The 21,824-nt window shown below is 31.2% G+C and overlaps 1 protein-coding gene across 1 annotated transcript; it reads right to left on the bottom strand.

Moving 5' to 3' along the window:
• Window positions 1–538: 538 nt before the first annotated feature.
• LOC114306306 (strigolactones hydrolase CXE15) lies at window positions 539–2,046 on the bottom strand. Its single transcript, XM_028251549.2, has one exon. The coding sequence runs from the start codon at window positions 1,770–1,772 to the stop codon at window positions 768–770; it is 1,005 nt and encodes a 334-aa protein (XP_028107350.2). The 5' UTR covers window positions 1,773–2,046; the 3' UTR covers window positions 539–767.
• Between the last annotated feature and the right edge of the window lie 19,778 nt (window positions 2,047–21,824).

Genomic DNA, 21,824 nt, shown 5'->3' with positions numbered 1-21,824 from the left:
AAAAATATTACATCAATAAAAATAAGGACAAGAAATAAATATATAGCACTAAAGAATTATGAACAAGTTGAAACAAGCACAAAGCTTATCACGAAGTATACCAAAATCTCAAACTTAACATTCTACATAGGTCAGATCACCTTTTTAAATTTTTTTACATATTTTTTTTTATAAAAAATTAAAAAATACATTAAATTAGCAAACCCCAGACAACTCATACAATAAAACGCCCTAGCTAGCCACAAACAATCCAAAGGAAAATTCATAGGCAGTATATGTGGTGTGAATAATTTTACATGCATTGACAATTTTACTAAAAGATGTCAAACGTGATTGGTTATTAAAAAAGCAATGATAAACATTCAATGATGTGGTGATATATATATATTCTTAATAAAATTGTTAATAAGAATTTAAGTAGATCTATCATACAATACTTGAATATGATTTTTATTAATTGTAACATTAGAACTCGGTATCTTTATGCTGATTTTTTTTTTAGAGAGAAAAGACTATTGCTCCAAAACCATTAAATAACTTTTCATAAATCATTCATCATAAAAATTATATCAATCAAATAAACATAGTAATTTTATTTCACAATTTATAACCACAGCCAATAACTCATCAACTTTTGTACACGAGTAATTTGATTAGCACCGCATTATCATGCATAAGACATCATAATAGAACTACTAAAGAACACAAACACTGGTAACAAACAACAACAAGGATCCATCAACTGTAAATAAAAACATGTAAACATTTCAGTGCCTTTTCACAAAATCAGCAATCCCAGCAATGAGTTTCTCAGTCTCTGCCGCAGTATGGCGATCCATGTCGACAGCGGTCTTATTAAGATAGAAACTGTGACCCATTGCAGAGTTAATCATCAACTCCACATCTTTATTAGCTTTCTTCAATTCTTCATAGTACTCCATCTCGGTGTCTTTGATCAAGTCCTTCTCCGCCACAAACAACAGTATCGGCGGCAGCTTCAGGGAGGCGATGGGCGGCGCTTTGAACCCCATCGGACACGTTATCGGGTGGTCTTTGGTGGCTCCCACTGGTAATGCCAAGCTCAAGAACTTGTCAACCATGTTCAGGGTTAGAAATGGTGACTCCGGTTGCTCCAACTCCGACTTACTTCGCTTCGACCGGACAAATCCCGGGTGAATCGGGATTGCTCCCGCTACTCGAAGCGGAGCCAAGTCGAGCTTCCCGGCTCGTGAAGCCACTTCATGGGCTAGGTTTCCGCCGGAGCTGTCTCCGATGAGGAAGACTCGGTTGAAGTCGGCCTGAGAGTTGAGCCACGGCTCGTTAGACTCGACTTTAGCCAAGGACTGTAGCCAGAGGAGGGCGGAGATGCCGTCGTTGGAAGCAGCCGGGAGTCGGTGCTCGGGGGCGAGACGGAGGTAGACGGAGACGCAAATAGCTCCGGTGGAGCGCGCAAGGCGTGTGTAGATGTGGTAGTACATGAACCAATCGGCTTGGCTAATGCAAAAGCCACCGCCATGGAAATGAAGCAAGATTGGAAGCTTATCATAATTCTTATCAGTCTCTGGTAGATAGATTCGGACACGAAGATCCGACTCAGTATCGATGATTACATCACGAGTCGCGACTCCATCAATGAATTCTTCGTGGGGAGGGACCGATTCGGACATGAACTTGACCTCAGGGGGTCCAGTCCAGGTCCGGTCGACTGAGCCGTCGTCAAACACGGTGAGCCACCCGGACACCTCATCCACAATCTTTTTCTCACAAACCATTGTAAGAAAAGCTTTTATTTTATGTTTTGGTCTTAGGGTTTGGTTGAAATGTTTGATGAAGGATGGAATTGGAAACTTTGGTTTTTATAGGAGAGGGAAGGGTGGAAAGTAGGGATGGGGAGGAAAGGTGTAAAGTGCACTGTAATGAAGAGGAAACTTCAACGACGCTATTTTAAACCATTTAAAGTGGGGAACAAGATTTTTTTTATTCTTTATTTGAATAGTAAAGCCTTCACCAAAACGATTGGACTTCTGGATTAACATGTATACTTGATCATTGGCTCTACTTGTGAAATGGGGCTGCATTTTAACAGCAACTTCCTTTTTCTATTATTATTATATATATATATTTTTTCATGGGAGACTTTGATAGGATACTTTGTTGCATGAATTTGTTATAGTCAGTTCACATTAACCTGCTGTTCCACAATAAAATAAAACAAAATAAAAGGTTCACGTTAATCTACATATTATTGAAAGGGAAATTTTAGTATGAAAAATAAAATATTCAGTAATATTAGAGATATTAACAAATATAGGAGAGAAAGTTTGCAAAAGGTGCGACTACTATACAAATCAATTTTTTAAATCTATTTTTTAGACTTGATGATATGTAAGTGAGATAATTGATTAATAATTAGCAAAAATATGAGAGATAGTTGACTTAGATATTTTAATATACTACCATATTATTGAGTTTAAAAAATAGAGTCTGTGAGTGTGTTTCTTCCAAGTCTCAAGTTTAATACTTACTAACTACAATAAATTTATTGGAGCCAGTCCATATAGGGCGTTTACTCTGACTTTAAATGAGACCCTCGCAAGTGGATGGTGAGATTGGTCCCCAGATTAGTCGAGATGTTCGTAAACTGACTCCGAGCATCCGGTTATCAAATTAAAAAAAAAAAAAAAAAACATCACTCTTTATTTAATGGAGAAGGATCCTCTTTTGGCTCGTGGGATCCACCACGGATCCTGTTTTGATGACTGTTCATTTTGCAAGGTATTTCATGTATTTCATCCAGAAAAAAATTAGATCGATCCAATAATTATAACTTATTTAATTTATTACGTTTGTCGTAAAAAAAAAAAAGAAAAAAAAAAGTAAAGTTTATTTTTTAAAAACACAATTGTTGTCCATTGTTTTGGTGAAAACGTGATAAATTGCATATGTTGTGATTATCGAATTGACCTAATTTTTGTGAATGAGATACATGAAGTGCCCGACAAAATGAACGATTTTGATCATCGAAATGGAATCTGTAGTAGCTCTTATAGGCCCAAATAATGTTCTGCAATTCAGATTTTGGATTGGAAAAGATCTCCGTCATTATTTAATATTGTGTTTAGTTGATGCAGGGACGGCAATAGGATGAACACTCAATACAAAGAACAACCAAGAATTGATAGAAAAGAGATACTCTCTCTTGTATAAACTTAATTCTCCAAAATAATTTAATTTTCCCTAGGGCTTATAACTCTTATTTATAGAAGAACTTGCCTAATTACAACAAGAAATATGCTAGAAAAGGTAAAACTCACTAATAATGCCATATCATCAAAGAGAATACGAAAATTATCAAAAATAGAAATATTTGAATTAAGTTCAGATCTATAAACTAGAATAAAAATTACATATTTTGAAGAAAAAAAACTAACCTCAAACGGATTCGTTTAGACAAGTAATTGACGAAAAAATATTTCAAAAAATTGCAAAATTGCGAAATTAGAGGTCCAAACATTGGAATTTGACCGAAATCTATCTCCATGTCTCAATCGAATTCCACATCATTCCAAATATCTCATCTCACATCTATTAATGCCTTTTACCTTTATCTTATTTGTTCATAAGTTTCAAAAACTTTATGACCAAATACCATGTGTCAGTTGATATGTTCATTAAACCGCATATTAGTATTCTTAACATTATGATATAAAAGTATTCTAAACAATATTGTAACGTATACGATAAGTTTAATATCTCTCGACTACACCATATACAAACACTTCAGTGTTTAGCCATTTTCAAACGAATTTGAAGCAGGTAACTTGGTAGTTGGGGATATTAATGGCATTTATGTAAGTATATATATTTATTAAAATTATAAATATAACTTAATGAATATATCTTATAACTATAAAATTGTTAAATGCCCTAAGAATATCACGTGCCTCATGTCACAAGTCAATCGCCAAAGTCATAGGCCAAACATAACATTTACTACAAATTTAGATTAATTATCATATTGTGGTTCAGATTTATTCTATATATGAATCATATACTACTCAAACACACAACTTTCATTCAGGATACATTCGGAATTTGTAAGTAGAGTTCATAGCATTTTCCAAACATAATTGCTCCGCCCATCATCAAAGCCATGGGGTACCACTACAAAAAAATTACACTTTCCCGCCCAATTTTTCCGACTAAATTTTTTTCAGTAGTGAAAGTTCGCATTTGATGACTAAATAAAAATATGTTTGGCAAAGGTTTGGAGTTTTGCCGATTAATGATTTTTAGTTGCCAAAATATAATTTTTTGCAAGTAAAATCAAAATTTGGTCTGCAAAAGTTGAAGTGAGAAGACAAAAAAAGGGGGGGGGGGGAGGGGATGGAAAAGTTTTTAGCGACTCAAATAATTTGGTTGCAGATATTAAAACTACATTGTTTTGATTGTTATTTAGATAGATTGCATATTTGTCGACCAAAAAGTTTTGTAGGGAAAAATTAAATTCATAAAACCAAAGGGAATTTTTAAAACCCTTTATACGCGATATATCTCTTTATTCTTGTGCAGCACTCCTTATACGCACCTCACTGTCGCTTCTTCTTCTTCATCACATTTGCCAAAGTCACTTCCCCGAGCAAGCATCAGCGATGCTTCGAGAAGTCGAACAGGCTCCATTGTTACGTCCATGTGGTTCACTCCAAATATAAGACTACATCTACTGCAATGCCCCGATATTTTGAGGTCAAATCACCACTCAACTTTCCTAATTACACGTCCAAGTCTAAAATACAAACTAACACAATAGATAAGTGACAATAGTTCTAAAGATCATAATATATATCTCTTTTCCATTGAACTAATACAAAATATTACATGCCATTTCCCTCAATTACAATTGATCAAACATTCAAAGTTCAAGGAGTTAGAGAATTTAAAGTAAATTGCCCTAACGACTTACATATTTCAAGACAAGTGTCTTGATCACACAAAAAGTGGAATTCAATTCCAAACATGAAAAGCTTGGTAGCATAAATACAAATAACATCAAACAAGCTTCCGTGCCCCATCCAAAAATCTCCACCGTCCTTCACTTAGATGGATGTACATCACCGATTCCTGAAAAGTTATTATGATAGGGATGAACAAAGTTGCCCAATAAGAATACGTTTAAGAGAGTATATAAATGATTGAAATGGATATAATCATGCTATGATAAAATCCTTATTTTCTCCTTTAAAGAAACAATGTTTAATGCACTGTTGTCATGCCAAAATCCCAACGTCGACAGTGGGGCGGTAAATAAGTAATGAAGTCTCGAGTAAGAGCCAACACCATAAAGATTTTTACATATCGTAAAAATACTCTCACATTTGCTGACTCACAATACAACAAGGCGAGGGGCACCTAACACACAAATCCCTTTCACATTTGCGGGCTCATAATAAGGCTGGGCCAGTGGATGCCTAAAATCCCCCTTTTTTTTTTTCCACATTTGTCGGCTTGATACAGCAGGGCCAGTGGACACCCAAAAGCACTTTACACATTCGTCCGACGATAAACACAAAATAAGACAATTGGGCACCTAAACTCTCCGCGTAAATACCAATACAACACACAACTCGTTTCTAAAACCTGATTCTACTTCATACTCTATTTACCCACTTTCAACATTTTAACAGCGACTTCCTTTTTCTATTATTACATATATATATATTTTTTTCATGGGAGACTTTGATAGGATACTTTGTTGCATGAATTTGTTAAAGTCAGTTCACATTAACCTACTGTCCCACCAACAAAAAAAAAAAAAAAAAAAAAAAAAAAAAGGGTTCACGTTAACCTACATATGATTGAAATGAAAATTTTAGTATAAGATAGTGAAAGTCGTCCCCCTTCTTTTTTTTTTTTTTTTCTATTAAAAATTAAGGAAAAAGTTAGGGAGTCTTAAAAAATCAATTTGAAAAGTAATTAAAAAATAAAATATTTAGTAATATTAGAGATATTAACAAATATAAGAGAAAGTTTGCAAATGGTGCGACTACTATACAAGTCAATTTTTTTAAATCTAATTTTTAGACTTGATAACATATAAGTAAGATGATTAATTGATAATTAGCGAAAATATGATAAATATAATTGCTTTAGATATTTTAATATACTGCCACATCATTGAGTTAAAAAAGTGGGGCATAAGAGTGTGTTTCCTCCTGGTCTCAAGTTCAATGCTTACTAGCTGCAATAAGCTTATTGGGGCTAGTCCATATAGGGCGTTTACTTTGCCTTTAAATGAGACCCTCACAAGTGGATGGTGGGATTTGTCCCCAAATTAGTTGAGGTGTTCGTAAGCTGGCTCTGAGCATCCGATTATCAAAAAAAAAAAGCATCACTCTTTGTTTAATGGAGAAGGATCCTCGTTTGGGCTCGTGGGATCCACCACAGGTTATTTTTTACTGATCCGAACCGTTTATTTTATCATGTATTTCATATATTTCATCTACAAAAAAACTAGGTCGATCTAATAATTGTAACTTATTTAATTTATTATGTTTGTCAAAAACAAAATGTAAAGTTTATTTTTAAAAACACAATTGTTGTCTATTGTATTGGTAAAAACGTGATAAATTGAATATGTTGTGATTACCGAATTGACTTAATTTTTGTGTAAATAAAATACATGAAGTGCCCAATCAAATTAACCATTGGGATCATCGAAACGGAACCCGTAATAAGTCTTATGGGCGCAAATAGCATCCTATACTCTAGATTTTGGACTAGAGAAGATCTGCGTCATTATTTAATATTGTGTTTAGTTGATGCAAGGAAGACAATACGATAAACACTCAATACAAAGAACAGCCACAAATTGATAGAAAAAGAGATACTCTCTCTTGTATAAATTTAATTCTCCAAAATAATTTAATTTGCCCTAAGGCTTATAACTCCTATTTATAGAAGAACTAGCCTAATTGCAATAAGAAATATGCTAGAAAAGGTAAAACTCACAAATAAAGTCAAATCAAAGAGAATACGAAAATTATCGAAAATAGAAATATTTGAATTAAGCCCAGATCTGTAAATTAAAATAAAAATTACATATTCTGAAGAAAAAATACCTAACCTCAAACGGATTCATTTAGACAAGTAATTGACAAAAAAAATATTTAAAAATATAGCAAAATTGCATAATTGGAGGTCCAAACATTGGTGGCAGGGTTAAGAGTTTTAGAAAAAAGGAGAAGTAAGAGAGATGAGACAAGAAAAGTGAGAGAAATAAGACAAGTCAATTTTTAAGTGGCTGAGTCCGAACAAACTACTCAGGTGCTCATACCTATGCTCGAGAACTGTGAGAGTGAAGACCGCTCGAGCGATAACTCCACCACTCGAGCGTAGCGTAGAATATCAGTTTTGTAGAGAAAAATTGTAGATGCCTCACTCTACCACTCGAGCGGTAACTCCTGCACTTGAGCAGACCCTGTTTTCCAAAATCGTTCTACTTTAGGGTAACATGGAAGCAATAAGACATTACTAAAGTATCTAAAAAATTAGAGAATGTCATCTATTTACAATCCCTCTAGGACCCCTTATCCCTCGAAAGGAAGCCCCTTAAACGCTTCATTGGACCCATAGCTAAGCATATAATACTTATCAAGGTTCACAAGACCTAATAATAGTAAGAAATCACCTAAAATAAATTTTTTTTTGACAAAATATTTAAAAAAAAAAATCATAAAAACGCAATAAAAAATTACTAAATCAAAGGTTGACTGAAATGCCATTTAACATAATGTTTATTTGGCGGATTATGTTAGATAAGATTATGAGTATAATGTTATTGATGGATGAGATTACTAGTGTAGTAGTATTAGTTAGCTGTGATTAAATTTATAAAATCATCTAAAAACCCTTATCACATATAATATAAATTTAGGATAAACTGTCAATATGTCATAATAGTTAGACTTAATTTCCATCAAATCTTATTAAAAATAAGTTCTAGTAAAATCGTCATTAAAAATAATTTTTTGTGACTATTTTTACATGTCACCAAAAATTGACAATTAATGACTTTTTTGTCACGGTTTTTATAAATTGTCGCTAAAACTTATAATTAGTGACGTTTTTCTACGATGAATTTTTTAAACTATTATTGAAAGTTAAAATTTAGTGATTTTTTTGGTAATGATTTTTTTAAATTGTCACTAAAACTTATTATTGGTGACATTTATGTAACAAAAATTTTAAACTGGCATTAAAAATTAATGGCGGTTTTTTAATAGTGTTTGAATGCTATTTCTACCATTGGGAGGGTTCATCCTTGTATATGATCGCCAATCGCATGCCATTTCATTACAAACAAACATAAGATAAATAAGTTCCATGAATTGTCAATTCAATCAAACATGATCTAAATGAAGTGTGATGGAAAATCCTTTTTATTTTTTATTTTTTAGATAGGCATGGATAGTCCTTTGTTGACTAATAGACAAATGATAAAAAGTTGGTCCCGTGTCTATATTATTGGCGTGCTATGACGATGAGATCTATTTTGTCACCAAAAACAAAGTATTATTGTTTGTTAATGCCTTATTTAATTGATACAAAGAAAAAAAAAAATGATTTTTTTAAAAACATTTTTCAAACGTAATCACCTTGTTTAGTTTTTTTATTTTTTTTATTTTTTAGATGTACCTAATTTAAATGTACTTAAAAGTATAGTATTTGTCATTTTTTTTATAAAAAAAACTTCACTAAATACATAAAAATATTAAAAAATTAATATATTTTCATATTTTTATGTATTTATTATTTTTTAAATAATGTTTCACAAATATTTTATTTTGTAAGTGCAAGTGCATGTAAAAAATAAAAAATTATTTAAAATATTAAAAAAATCACTAAAAATAAAAAACATGAGAAAAAAAATTAATTTTGAAAATATCAATGTCAACCAAACAAGGGTGAGTAGTGTTTTTTTTTTTTTTTTTTTTTTTTTTTTTTTGATAAGCAATTTGGACGGAAGTCCCATTTTAGGAACTTGGTTAAAATTACAAGTTGGAGAATCACCTAAAATAAATTACTTCTAAAAAGTCGATTATTTTCTTTATTTTTAAGTCTTTTTATAAAAAGTAAAAAAATCAACTAAAATAATTAATTTTCAAAACATTTTAAATAAGATTTTTTAAATCGTTAAGTCTCATTATTTTTTTGTAATCCAAAAATACCCTCAACGTTGTCACGTGAATAGGGCCGACTCTGGCTTTTTGGGCCCCAAGTGAGTTCTCGATAAGGGGTCTACATTGAAGAAAATAATAATTGTAATCAAAAGATTATCCACAAAATTTATTTTTCTTCACATATAATTTACTTAAATATATAACAAAATTTACAATAAGAAAAATAATCAAAATAATCTAAACTCAAGTATTAAGTAAAAAATAAATAAATTGTAACAAAATATCACTTAAACATCACCATTCTCACATTTTTGGTTACAAAATTGGAAATCAAACTTTCATAATTCAACTTATCAACTAAATATTTTTCAATGTATAAAATTACTAATCTATTTAATCTTTATTGTGACATAGGTAAGATTTATTATATTTTAAATTTGATTGTGTTTTCTCCCAAAACAATTATAACTCATATAATTAATCGTATTTAATACGTAATCAATAAATTTAAAAAATAACCATCGATTAATTTCAAATAACTCATTAAATCAATAGGCTTTTCAATTTTATTTTATTTTTTAGGTAAAAACAATCATCTATTAATTTTAAATAATTTACTATATCAACTATTTATTAATTTTGAACATTTATCGAATTTTGTAGAAGCCTTTTCAATTTAGGCGGTTTTTTCATTTTTTCCTTTTCTGGCTTTAAGCCAAAGTCGGCCCTGCGCGTGAATCTCGTTCTTATCTGTCTTCCATTAGCAATCAAAATGCAAATCGCATGGAAGGAGTAGTATCTATATAGCATTTTTTTTTTTTTTTTTTTTTTAAATCGTGAGGTCAAGAAGTTGGTTGTACAGATGCGAGTAGCAGTAGTAGGAGTAATTTGTACTTTCCGAATCTTTCTCGATTCATGTCATCTTCCTATACTTTTAATTTTATACTGTTGATGAAAGTTTCTTTGCTGATCAAAAAAAAAATCTATATAGCATTTTTATGTACTGGTGTGCTTCTCGATTCAAATATTGTTGCTTGTCTGTATTACTATCCACATTCTAAGTAATATATATAGCATTTTTATATACTGGTGTGCTTCATGATTAAATATTGTTGCTTGTTTGTATTACTATACACATTCTAAACAAAATTGATACATGTTTCAATCTTACTTTCACTAATTTAACTCATAACTATAATCAAATTAGTTCATAACAAAATATTACAAAAGTATCACAAGCAAAACAATTTCATTTCATAATAAAACACCAAAAAGCCTCCAAACCAACACCTCAATTCATAACCAAATACCATGAATTTTTATAACCAAAATCAATTTGATTTTAACAAAAAAACTAAAAAAGGGACAAAACTTTCACAATCAACCAAGTTCATAACTTTCATAATCTACAAGCTTCATAACCAAGTTCATCAAAAAGTTTGACCACACTTGATCACAAATCTTCATAACTTCATGACTATGGTATATGCTACACATTTTTTAAGAGAGGGTGTACATAACTATAGTATTTGTTTTCAACCTAAATCATTGATCTATTTTCGTTACATAAAAAATTAATATTTTAATCATTAAATTTAATATAGGTATATATCAAATGACTAAAATATATATATATATATTTGTTTTTTGTTAATTGTATTTAACGGAAACAGATAAATAGTTTAGATTAAAAAAAATTAAATTAAAAAATTTAAGATTTATTTTATTATAATGGTCAAATCCTAATTTCTTTATTTATTTATTTTTGTAATTTCTCCATTATCTTTTTAAGAAATGGAATAAATAATAGGATATTACAATAAAAAGAAATTAGGGGCAGAAGCGTAAAATAAGAATATCGAAGAGAGAGAAGAGCGAGAGAGTAGAGTGGTTTGATTTGAAAAGAAAAATAAAAAAAAAATTATGGAAAGTGAAAAAGTAGAAAGTAAAGTGAAAGAAAAGCAAAGGAAAGGAAATGAAATGAAAACTGGTATGAATTTGATTGTGATAAAAATTTTGTTAAAAAAAAAAATATGGGTTCTAATTATAAGTAATTATTTTTATAATAAATTTAAATTTTCTTATATTTTCTTGTGTTTTTTTTTTTGCAAGAAACTGAGAACTTAGTTACTATACTATTATTAGTTGTACAGTGTTTGATATAACTTTCAAATTATAATTTCATCCCTACATTCCAATGCTATATTTGGTTGAAGTTTTCAAACATTAATTCCAACGCCACATTTGAAAATACATTCCAATGTATGTTTGGCATTGTGAGTTTTTGATTTTTGAATTTGCGGTTTGGGTTGTCCCCCCAAACATTCAGCTGGTTGATCGGAACAATACTTTTTATTTTATTTTTTTATTTTATTTATTTATTATTATTATTATTATTTTTTTTTTGCAATTGCCAATCGCCACCTGTTATTTGAAGAAAAAAATTATATTTATTTTTGATATTTTTTAAATATTGAAATTATTTTTTAGACCAAAATGACATTATTTTTTTTTTTTTTGAATTGAATTTTGAAAAGAGTTTGGTTATGAATTTTAAATAGAATTTTCAATAGAAGTTTGAGTTGTGTATTTGGTTATGAGTTATAACTTTTTCAATTAAATTTCGAAAACTCTTTTCAAACTCATAACCAAATAACTTTTCTTATTTCATATGTCACATTAAAAATTAAAAATTCAATTCAAAATTCTTTTCAAAGCGCATAACCAATCAATTTTTTCTTTTTCAAATCATAAATTTAAAACTTACAAACTCAAAATATAATTCTATTGTCAAATTATAATTTTAAAATTTTACTAAACGTTACTTAATTTTCTTCTCACTTCCACCACTTGTGTTAAAAAAATTTAGAAATCTTTTTATTTTTTTTCATTTCTTTTACTAATGAGACAAGAAAAAAATAATTAAAGATGAGGGAGAAAAAGCACAAGTTGTTTTTTATACACTCTCTTAAATGCAATCGTTAAGTTATGGAGACGGGATTGCTGTTGTACTAAAAGTGCATTAGCAACTGTTGTGTTTTAATTTGAGGTGTATTATAGATTTATTTTTTTAATTTGAATTGTTGTTTTTGTAAGATTTGTTGAGTATTTCATACTTATCAAAAATCATATTAATCAGATAACTCATTAATTTAAAAAATAACCATTCATTAATTTTAAATAACTCATTAAATAAATAGACTTTTCAAATTTTTTTTTTTTTACGTAAAAACAATCATTGATTAATTTTAAATAATTTACTATATCAACTATTTATTAATTTTGAATATTTATTGAATTTTGTAGAAGCCTTTTCAATTTAGGCGGTTTTTTCTTTTTTTGTCCTTTTCTGGCTTTAAGCCAAGGTCGGCCCTGCGCGTGAATCTCGTTCTTATCTGTCTTCCATCAGCAATCAAAACAATGAAATCGCACGGAAGGAGTAGTATCTATATAGCATTTTTATGTGGTGTGCTTCACGATTCAAATATTGTTGCTTGTTTATATTACTATACACATTCTAAGTAATATATATAGCATTTTTATATACTGGTGTGCTTCATGATTAAATATTGTTGCTTGTTTTTGTTGGAAATGGTTATAAAAATCTGGATAAAACCAGAATTTTTTCCTAAGTTCGGTCTATTTTTTAGGTGGGCCCCGAGTGTCGTTTTACTCGGGTCAAAGTAGTAACGCGTTCTATGCCGCGTTGTGATTCACGTGGTATATTTGGTTGCTTAAAACCATTACCGAGTGAATGGGAAATTGAAGCCAAAGTGTGCTCCATGGAAATGGAGTTTTGGTGGAAATTCCTTAAGGTTGTAAATTGGTTTGTCCCACATTGATTTGGTGGGAGGTTTTGAAAGGGTTTATAAGGCTTAGGGTGAGATACTTGGGGTGTGCCACAAGGGGTACCCAAGTGTTTTAGAGGGAGAGGTTATGGGCAAAATGGGCTAGACCCATTGGACTCAAAAAAACACCACACGCGCGCGCGCGCCGCCGCCGCCGTCCGTCCGGTCGGGCGCGGGTGTGTGGTTGGGCTTCTAATCTTTTTGGGCCAAAAACATTTGAATTTAATTTTATTTTTTATTAAAATAAAATCCATAATTCAAATTAAATTGGTTTGGATTATTTGTTCATCCAAACAGGGCCCTTCCCGGTTTCAAAACAGAAATAAGTTTTGGAGCACACCCAAACAGGGCCCTTCCCAGTTTCAAACAGAAATAAACTGTTTTGGAATTAGTGCACACCCAAACAGGGCCCTTCCCGTCTTACTATCTGTTTGAATTAATTCAAATCTGTTTGAATTCAAAACCCAACAGGTATGATACCTGTTCAATTCAAAACCAAGAGCCACATACCTGTTTAATTCAAAACGAAGAGCCACCTTCACATCTATAAATAGGGCATCCCTCATTTGGATTTTGTAACTCTAATTTTCGTCCTTCATAATTCTGCAAACTTCCTCTTCATTTTGCTGCATTATTTTCTTGTCAGAGAGAGTATAAACACTTAGTGTGTTCGTAAGGCAAACAATTTGTAGTGCTGCTATTGTTTGTGGTAGATCATTTCATCCTGGGAGATAGACGTCCAAATTCTGAAAGCACCGTGGAGAGGACGAATCTGTCTTAAGGACACAGTGTCAAACACTGGACTTGATCAAATAATTATTCAAAGAAATTAATCAAGTAAGTTGTTTAATTTATTATTCTGTTTTATTTGTTTATTTAAATCAGATTTTAATTTTGTTTTGGTAACAAAATAAAATCTGTTTTTATTTATTTATTTTTTATTTCGAGTTTGATTTTTGTAATCAAACAAATTCTCTCCTTTTCTTTATTTCTTTAAATTCTAATTGTTGTTGTGTACACAATAGAATTAAATCTTTTAAATACAGTGAAGATTGTCCTACAGTTTGTATTACTCTACACATTCTAATAAGCTTCATGATTGAATATTATTGCTTGTTTGTATTACTATACACATTCTAAAAAAAATTACATACATGTTTCAATCTTACTTTCACGAATTTAACTCATAACTAAAATCAAATTAGTTCATAACAAAATACTACAAAAGTCTCGCAACCAAAACAATTTCATTTCATAATAAAACACCAAAAAGCCTCCAGACCAACACCTCAATTCATAACCACACACCACGAATTTTTATAACCAAAATCAATTTGATTTTAACAAAAAACTAAAAAAGGGACAAAACTTTCACAATCAACCAAGTTCATAACTTTCATAATCCACAAGCTTCTTAACCAAGTTCATCAAAAAGTTTGACCACACTTGATCACAAATATATCTTCATAACTTCATGACTATGGTATATGCTACACATTTTTTAAGAGAGGGTGTACCTAACTATGGTATTTGTTTTCAACCTAAATCATTGATCTATTTTCGTTACATAAAAAATTAATATTTTAATCTTTAAATTTAATATAAGTATATATCAAATGACTAAAATATATATATATATATATATATATATTTGTTTTTTTGTTAATTGTACTTAATGGAAACAGATAAATAGTTTAGATTAAAAAAATTAAATTAAAAAATTTAAGATTTATTTTATTATAACGGTCAAATCCTAATTTATTTATTTATTTATTTATTTATTTTTGTAATTTCTCCATTATCTTTTTAAGAAATGGAATAAATAATAGGATATTACAATAAAAAGAAATTAGGGGCACAAGCGTAAAATAAGAATATCGAAGAGAGAGAAGAGTGGTTTGATTTGACAAATAAAAATAAAAATAAAAATTTTTTTATGGAAAGTGAAAATAGCAGAAAGTAAAGTGAAAGAAACGGAAAGGAAAGGAAATGAAAACTTGTATGAATTTAATTGTGATGAAAATTTTGTTTAAAAAAAAAAAAAAATAGGCATTCTAATAATAAGTAACTATTTTTATAATAAATTTAGACTTTCTTATATTTTCTTGTGTTTTTTTTGCACGAAATTGAAAACTTAGTTACTATGCTATAATGAGTTGTACAAGAAAATTAAGACTGTGTTTGATATAGCTTTCAAATTATAATTTCACCCCTACATTCCAATGCTATATTTGGTTGAAGTTTTCAAACATTAATTCCAATGCCACATTTGAAAATACATTCCAATGCATGTTTGGCAATGTGAGTTCTTGATTTTTGAATTTGCGGTTTGGGCTGTCCCCCTGGATATCCTTGGATGTCCGGTAGGTCGTCCAGCTGGTTGATTGGAATAGTACTTTTCATTTTTATTTTTATTTTTATTTTTTTTGCAATTGTCAATCTCCACCTGTTATTTAGAAAAAAAAAATTATCTTTATTTTTGATATTTTTTAAATATAGAAATTATTTTTTAGACCAAAATGACAAAAAAAAAATTCGAATTGAATTTTAAAAATAGTTTGGTCATGAATTTTAAATAGAGTTTTGAATTGTGTATTTGATTATAAGTTTTTGAATTAAATTTCGAAAACTCTTTTTAGAACTCATAATCAAATAACTTTTTTCATTTCATATGTCACATTAAAAATTTAAAATTCAATTCAAAATTTTTTTCAAAATTTATAATCAAACAAATTTTCTCTTTTCAAATCATAATTTCAAAATTTATAAATTTAAAATATAACTCTATTATCAAATTTTAATTTTAAAATCTGACCAAACGCTACTTAATTTTCTTGGAGCTTCCACCACTTGTGTTAAGCAAATTTAGAATATTTTTTTTTCATTTCCTTTACTAATGGGACAAGGAAAAAATAATTAAAGATGAGAGAGAAAAAGTACAAGTTGTCTTTTATACACTCTCTTAAATGCAATCGTGTTAGACAAATTTAGAAATTTTTTTATTTTTTATTTTTTCTTTTACTAATAGGACAAGGAAAAAATAATTAAAGATGAGAGAGAAAAAGTACAAGTTGTCTTTTATACACTCTTTTAAATGCAATCGTTAAGTAACGGAGATGAGGTTACTATTGCCAAAAGCACATAAGTGACTTTTATGTCCTAATTTAAAGTGTATTATGGGTTTATTTTTTTGATTCAAATCATATATTTTGTAAGATTTATTGAGTACTTTATATCTATCAAAAATCATATTAATCAGATATCAATAATTATATGATTGATAACCAAAAAAATAAACAATACGTTTTTTTTAAGAAATAGCATAAAAATATGCAATTCAATCATATAGTTATCGATGTCCGATTAATATAATTTTTGGTAAGCATGAAATACTTAACAAACCTTACAAAATGACAGTTTAGATCATAAAAATAAGTCCATAATACACCTCAAATTGAAACACAATAATCACTGTTGTGCTAAAGGCACAGCAGTGACCCCATTTCCTTAAGGGAGAGTAACAGGTATTTGTGCCACGGGCAAAATTACGTGGGACGACGTCGATGACCGGGCTGGACCGACAACGAGATATTTTGAAAAAATGATTAAAAATTATATTTTGACTTTTTTTTAATTTTTTTTTATAAGAGAGAGAAGTGGGTTAAAAGCTAACTTTTAATCCACTTTTCAAAATAGGCCATCATTGAAGACAACTGTAGCAAAATCGCCCCCATTTGTGTGTATAATTAATAGGAATTTTGAATTTAATAAAAATTAAAATTAAGAAATTTCTCAACTTGCAAAATTTCCTAGTTTGTATGTGCATATTTATATGTGAGAGAGATTTTAGTTTTTCCAAAATATGGTGATTAATTAGATGGGTATTTTGTTGTAAGATATATGTTGTCCAAATTATGAAATGTTTGTTTGCCTCTCAAGCAAGACATTTTCCATTATTGATTTAGTCAAAATTTTTTAATTGGATCACATTAGTTTAAAAGGATATTTGTTAATAAATCTCATCTGATAAAAAAGTATTTCAATTAGTTCCAAATTTTTTGTATTGATCTGTTAAGTTGTATTAGTGAAGAGTTTCTTTCTATGTGGTCATATTTTGTTTTTTATTATTTTGGTAGTGTTTTAGTTTATAGTTATACCTTTTTATTAACGTGACAGGTATGATGTGATATTTCAATGTGATACGTATTAATGTGACACTCTAAAAAAAATTAAAAAATCCTTAGTGTATTTTTCATAAATTTGACAACGTGGTGAGTATGATGTGACACTTCAAAACTTTTACTTCAAAAAAAAAAAAAAAAAAAACTCTTTAGTATATTTTGCCTTAATGTGACAATGTGACGGATATAATTTTACACTCCAAAAATAAAATAAAGTAAAAACTCTTTAATGTACCTTTCTAAAACGTAACAACGTGACGGGTATGATGTGACACTCTAAAAAAATTAAAAACTCTTTTGTGTATTTTTTTCCAAATGTGACATTCTAACGTGACGAGTATGATGTGACATTAAAAAATTTCTCAGTATATTTTTTTTTCAAATGTGATAGTCCAATGTGGCAGGTCAATGAGTCATTAAACATCCAAAAGGACTAAATGAATCACATGAAAAAATATGGGATTATATGAATTACAAGTCCAAAATATGAGACTTAGGCCTCGTTTGGCAAGTGGTGATTTTAGTCAAAAAGTCAAAAAGTTACTAAAAAAATCAAAAAGCCAACAATCTATACCAAAAAGTCAAAGATTCCATTTTCTCTCTACTTTTTGCACATCTTTTCATAAAAAATCAAAAATTCATTCCAAACATACTAATTTTTTTTACATCATATTTTAACTAAAAAGTAAAAAAATTACTAAAAAAGTCTGTTCCCAAACGAGTTCTTATTAGTCAATCTCCCTTGTTAAATCCAAACTTTAAGGAGAAAATTGCATAATTAACCCATTTTTTTTATACATAATTTTATATTTAATACAGATTTCATTTGAAATATTTCAATGAGTTATTTCAAATACATAAATTTTATTAAATAACAATATGTACAATAAAAATTATGACATTTTAAAATTTCCTATCAAAATTCTAATGGACATTGCTAACAATGGTTCATAAAATAGATTCATAAAAATAATTAGATTTTTATTTTCATGAAATTTAAATTTACTAGGATTCCTATTTAATATATTTTCACGGTTATGTTTCAAATATATGAATTTTATAAAAAAAACAAATGTATAAAATAAAAATTATGACATTTTAAAGTTCAGATTATAACATAATAATAATAATAATAATAATAATAATAATAATAATAGAAAAGTTACCGAAACAGCGGTGCGTCAGATCACCTCACGAGGCGAGTGCAAACAATTATGAGATATGAAAGATTGGTTATCACAAGATTTTTAGTCTATGGACGAATAATCTTATATAATTTAGTTTAATAAAATAAGGTAAATTGTAACAAGTGTTTCTTAAGCATTGTTTAATATTGAAAAGTGTATAAAAAGTTATTTTGATAAAAGTATATTGAATTTGTAAGGGGGTTCAAGATTAAGGAAGTGATTAGAGAGGTAAAACTATGTTAATAGTCCAACAATAGTGGAAGTGGCTGGAGAATGAGCAGCAGTAACTGTCTGGGAGTTGGAAAGTGTGTAGCTGGGTGAGGGTGAAACAAGTAGCTCAATAAAAAATGTATGACAGTGCCAAAATGGGCAGTATCTCTCTTAAATCTCCAAAAATTCCTCTTCTTGGACCTTGAGAAATGGATCCTATTTATAGGCTTTTTCTTGGGACCAAAAACACACCAAGTGATCAAATAGAGAGAAGACACGTGTCCCTAGGGATCACACAGAATATTTTGCCTTGAGCTACCAGGCCGAAGGTGTCACATGTCCCTCTACATGTACTGTGTATTATCTGTTTACCTCTGCAACTATCTTTTTGAACCTTAACAAGTGTAGTTGCGATGGGAGTGTTTGGCACTGCAACTCCCTTTTGAGCCTCAGGAAGTGCAATTGCGGCGGGAGTGTTTGCCGCTGCACTTGCCTTCTCAACCCAAACCTCAACAAGTGCATTTGCAGCGGTAAATCTTGTTGCTGCACTTGTCTTCTCAGTTCTATTTAGTCAGTACATGCATTTTTAGGACTCCATTAAGTTGCTATTGGCTATATTCGTACTCATCTTAACGAAGCCTCCACCATTAGCCACCTAACCACAAACTCCTTAGTTTATAAGGGCGAAGGCCACAACCAAGCCTGCTATCAGCCAAGTTGTGCCTTAGTAGCAAGCCCAATGAGACTTTCTTCATCTTGCCTGTGCGACTGAGGCAGGTACATAACCTAGGTAATGGAAACGGAGTCCCTTACACTCGGGCTACCCTGCTTCCGTCTTCACAGGATCATCACAGTAAACTAGTATCTCTGGGCCTGCTATCAGCTCCAACCAATAAGTCTTGGGGCTTGCTATCAGTGCCAAGTTAGTGAACTTTGGAGTCTACTATCAGCCCTAGGCCAGTAATACCTTGGGGCTTGCTATCAACACTAAGCATTAGCCTCAACTTGCAGAGGAGAAGCTTCTCCTAAAGATTACTATCACCTTGGCAGAATGTTCCCTCCGCACGTTGGTTGCAGCGACTGTAGTTGCTGCGGCAGTCATTTCCCGCAGCAAGTTAAAATGATAGAACCGACAATATTAGAAATGACGGCGTCGACAAAATGCCTTTGTAACTTGGTCGCTGTAAGTTCTGCCTCTGTAACTTAGTTGCTTCGGCTTTCTCTTTCCCTCAGCAACTTTAGATGGCGGCGGAACCGACAATACTAGGAATGGCGGCTGTACCAACAATACTTGGAATGACAGCCCTGACAAAGTACTTCCGCAACTTGATCACTGCAAGTGTTGCCTCCACAACTTAATTGCTTCGATTTTCTCTTTTCCTCAGCAACTTCGGATGATGGCGGAACTGACAATATTAGAAATGGCAGTGCTAAGGCAAAGTGCCTCAGTAACTTGACCATTGCATGCGTTGCCTCAGCAACTTGACCGTTGCATGTGTTCCCTCTACAACTTCACTTAAGCATTTTTCTTCATGGAGTCTGTTTGGACCCTAGGTGGGTCGAACTTGCTTCGGTCCACTGTTGACCCATTTCCCTTGGGCTTTAGCCCATACTCTTTTAGTCATTCCTGGTTGCCTTGATAAGGCGACCTCAACACTTGGGTCCATACTTAATGTGACAACCCTCACCACTGATTAGTGCTAATCTATGATTAAGCATGTTAACTGACTGATTGACTGAAATTCTGAATTGATTGATTGAGTGTATTAGTTTAAATGCATGTCTATCTGTTTGACTGCTAAATTATCTATTCGTGTATTATGTTTAAACTGCAAATTGAAGGCCTTATCGGCGGCCGAATCTGAAATCGAGTAATGTTTTATGCTAGTTAGAATTTATGTGATTTTATAGTATATTTAATTGAAATGTGATTTGGTATGACTAAATTGGATTAAATAAGCTAAGTTACAATAGTTGGCCTTAATCACCATTTTGCCACTTAGTGGCCCACTTCATAAAACACATTTGAACTTTATTTCTAGCACTTTGTTCAGCCATTTCTTGAGCCTAAACCGACTAGAGAGAGAGAGATAGGAGAAATTGATTTCATCTTGTTTTGGCTTGGAGATTAAGAGAGTTGAAGGAAATTTGCATAACTGAGCTTCTACATTTGAAATTGGAGACCTAAGGTAAGACATTTACCTTCTTGTTTGTGAATTCAAGTTAGTTCTTGCATGGTTCATGGTAGATAGGAGCCTAAGGTCATAAATTGGTCTTAAATTGTTGAATTGAAGCTTGAATCATGCATGCATGTACATATTCTTGCATTTTGAAGTTGATTTTCATGAAATCTTGCATGCAAGTTTACATTCTTGTTCTAGTCCTTGAGTTCATCATGGTTTTGAGTTTAATCTTGCTTTGGATCATGTTTTGAGGCATTAGAATTCACTAGAATTCATGCATGTCATATGTTCTTCATGTTCGTGAAAACTTCTTTGAAATTGTGTTTAATTGACTACCTTTGGGCTTTGATTTCTCAAATTGATCTTTGAAACATGTCATATTATGAGTTTACAAGTGTTTTCTAGAAAATTAACCCAAAATGATCAAATTTGATGCTTTAAAGTGGAGTTTTGAGCTTGAGGTTCAAATCTGGAAATTACAGATTTTGGACTCACGCTCGAGCGGGGAACTACACGCTCGAGCGTACACACTGTGTTCTTATTGTCCGCTCGAGCGGGGAAAGTGACGCTCGAGCGAGAAATGCGTGAATCCAGTACTTTGCATGTGTTTATAGTCCGCTCGAGCGAGGGAATGCACGCTCGAGCGAGGACTTGTGTCTCACGCTCGAGCGTGGATCGAGAGCCCATCGAGCGTGATTTTTGTGCATCTATTACTTTTGCAGTTCGCTTGAGCAAGGAAAGTCGCGCTCGAGCGGATCTCCTTTGTCTGCATGTCCGCTTGAGCGTAGAAAACCACGCTCGAGTGAGACCCCTGTTTTCTGAAAATTCTGAAAAGTGTTTTAAAGTGCATCTTTGCATCCTCATTCCATTCTAGACATTCCTAGGCCTAGTTTAAGGCATCTTAATGAGGATATTGATATAGAACCACACCGAATCAAGATAGGGACTAAGGCATTGTTTCCCAAATGTGTAACTTAGTGTGTGCTCATTCTGTAACTGTGTAGGGTTGGCATTCGGTGACGCGTACTAGCTTATC

This window comes from Camellia sinensis, chromosome 12, assembly GCF_055761805.1.
Source record: "Camellia sinensis isolate YWXY chromosome 12, ASM5576180v1, whole genome shotgun sequence".
NCBI classification, from domain to species: domain Eukaryota; kingdom Viridiplantae; phylum Streptophyta; class Magnoliopsida; order Ericales; family Theaceae; genus Camellia; species Camellia sinensis.
Note: the sequence above shows the minus strand (reverse complement) of the source record. Positions and strands in the feature narration are given on the sequence as shown.

Excerpts from the sequence above, each read along its gene's own strand:
- LOC114306306 (XM_028251549.2), bottom strand. The coding sequence starts at position 1,772 with ATGGTTTGTGAGAAAAAGATTGTGGATGAGGTGTCCGGGTGGCTCACC.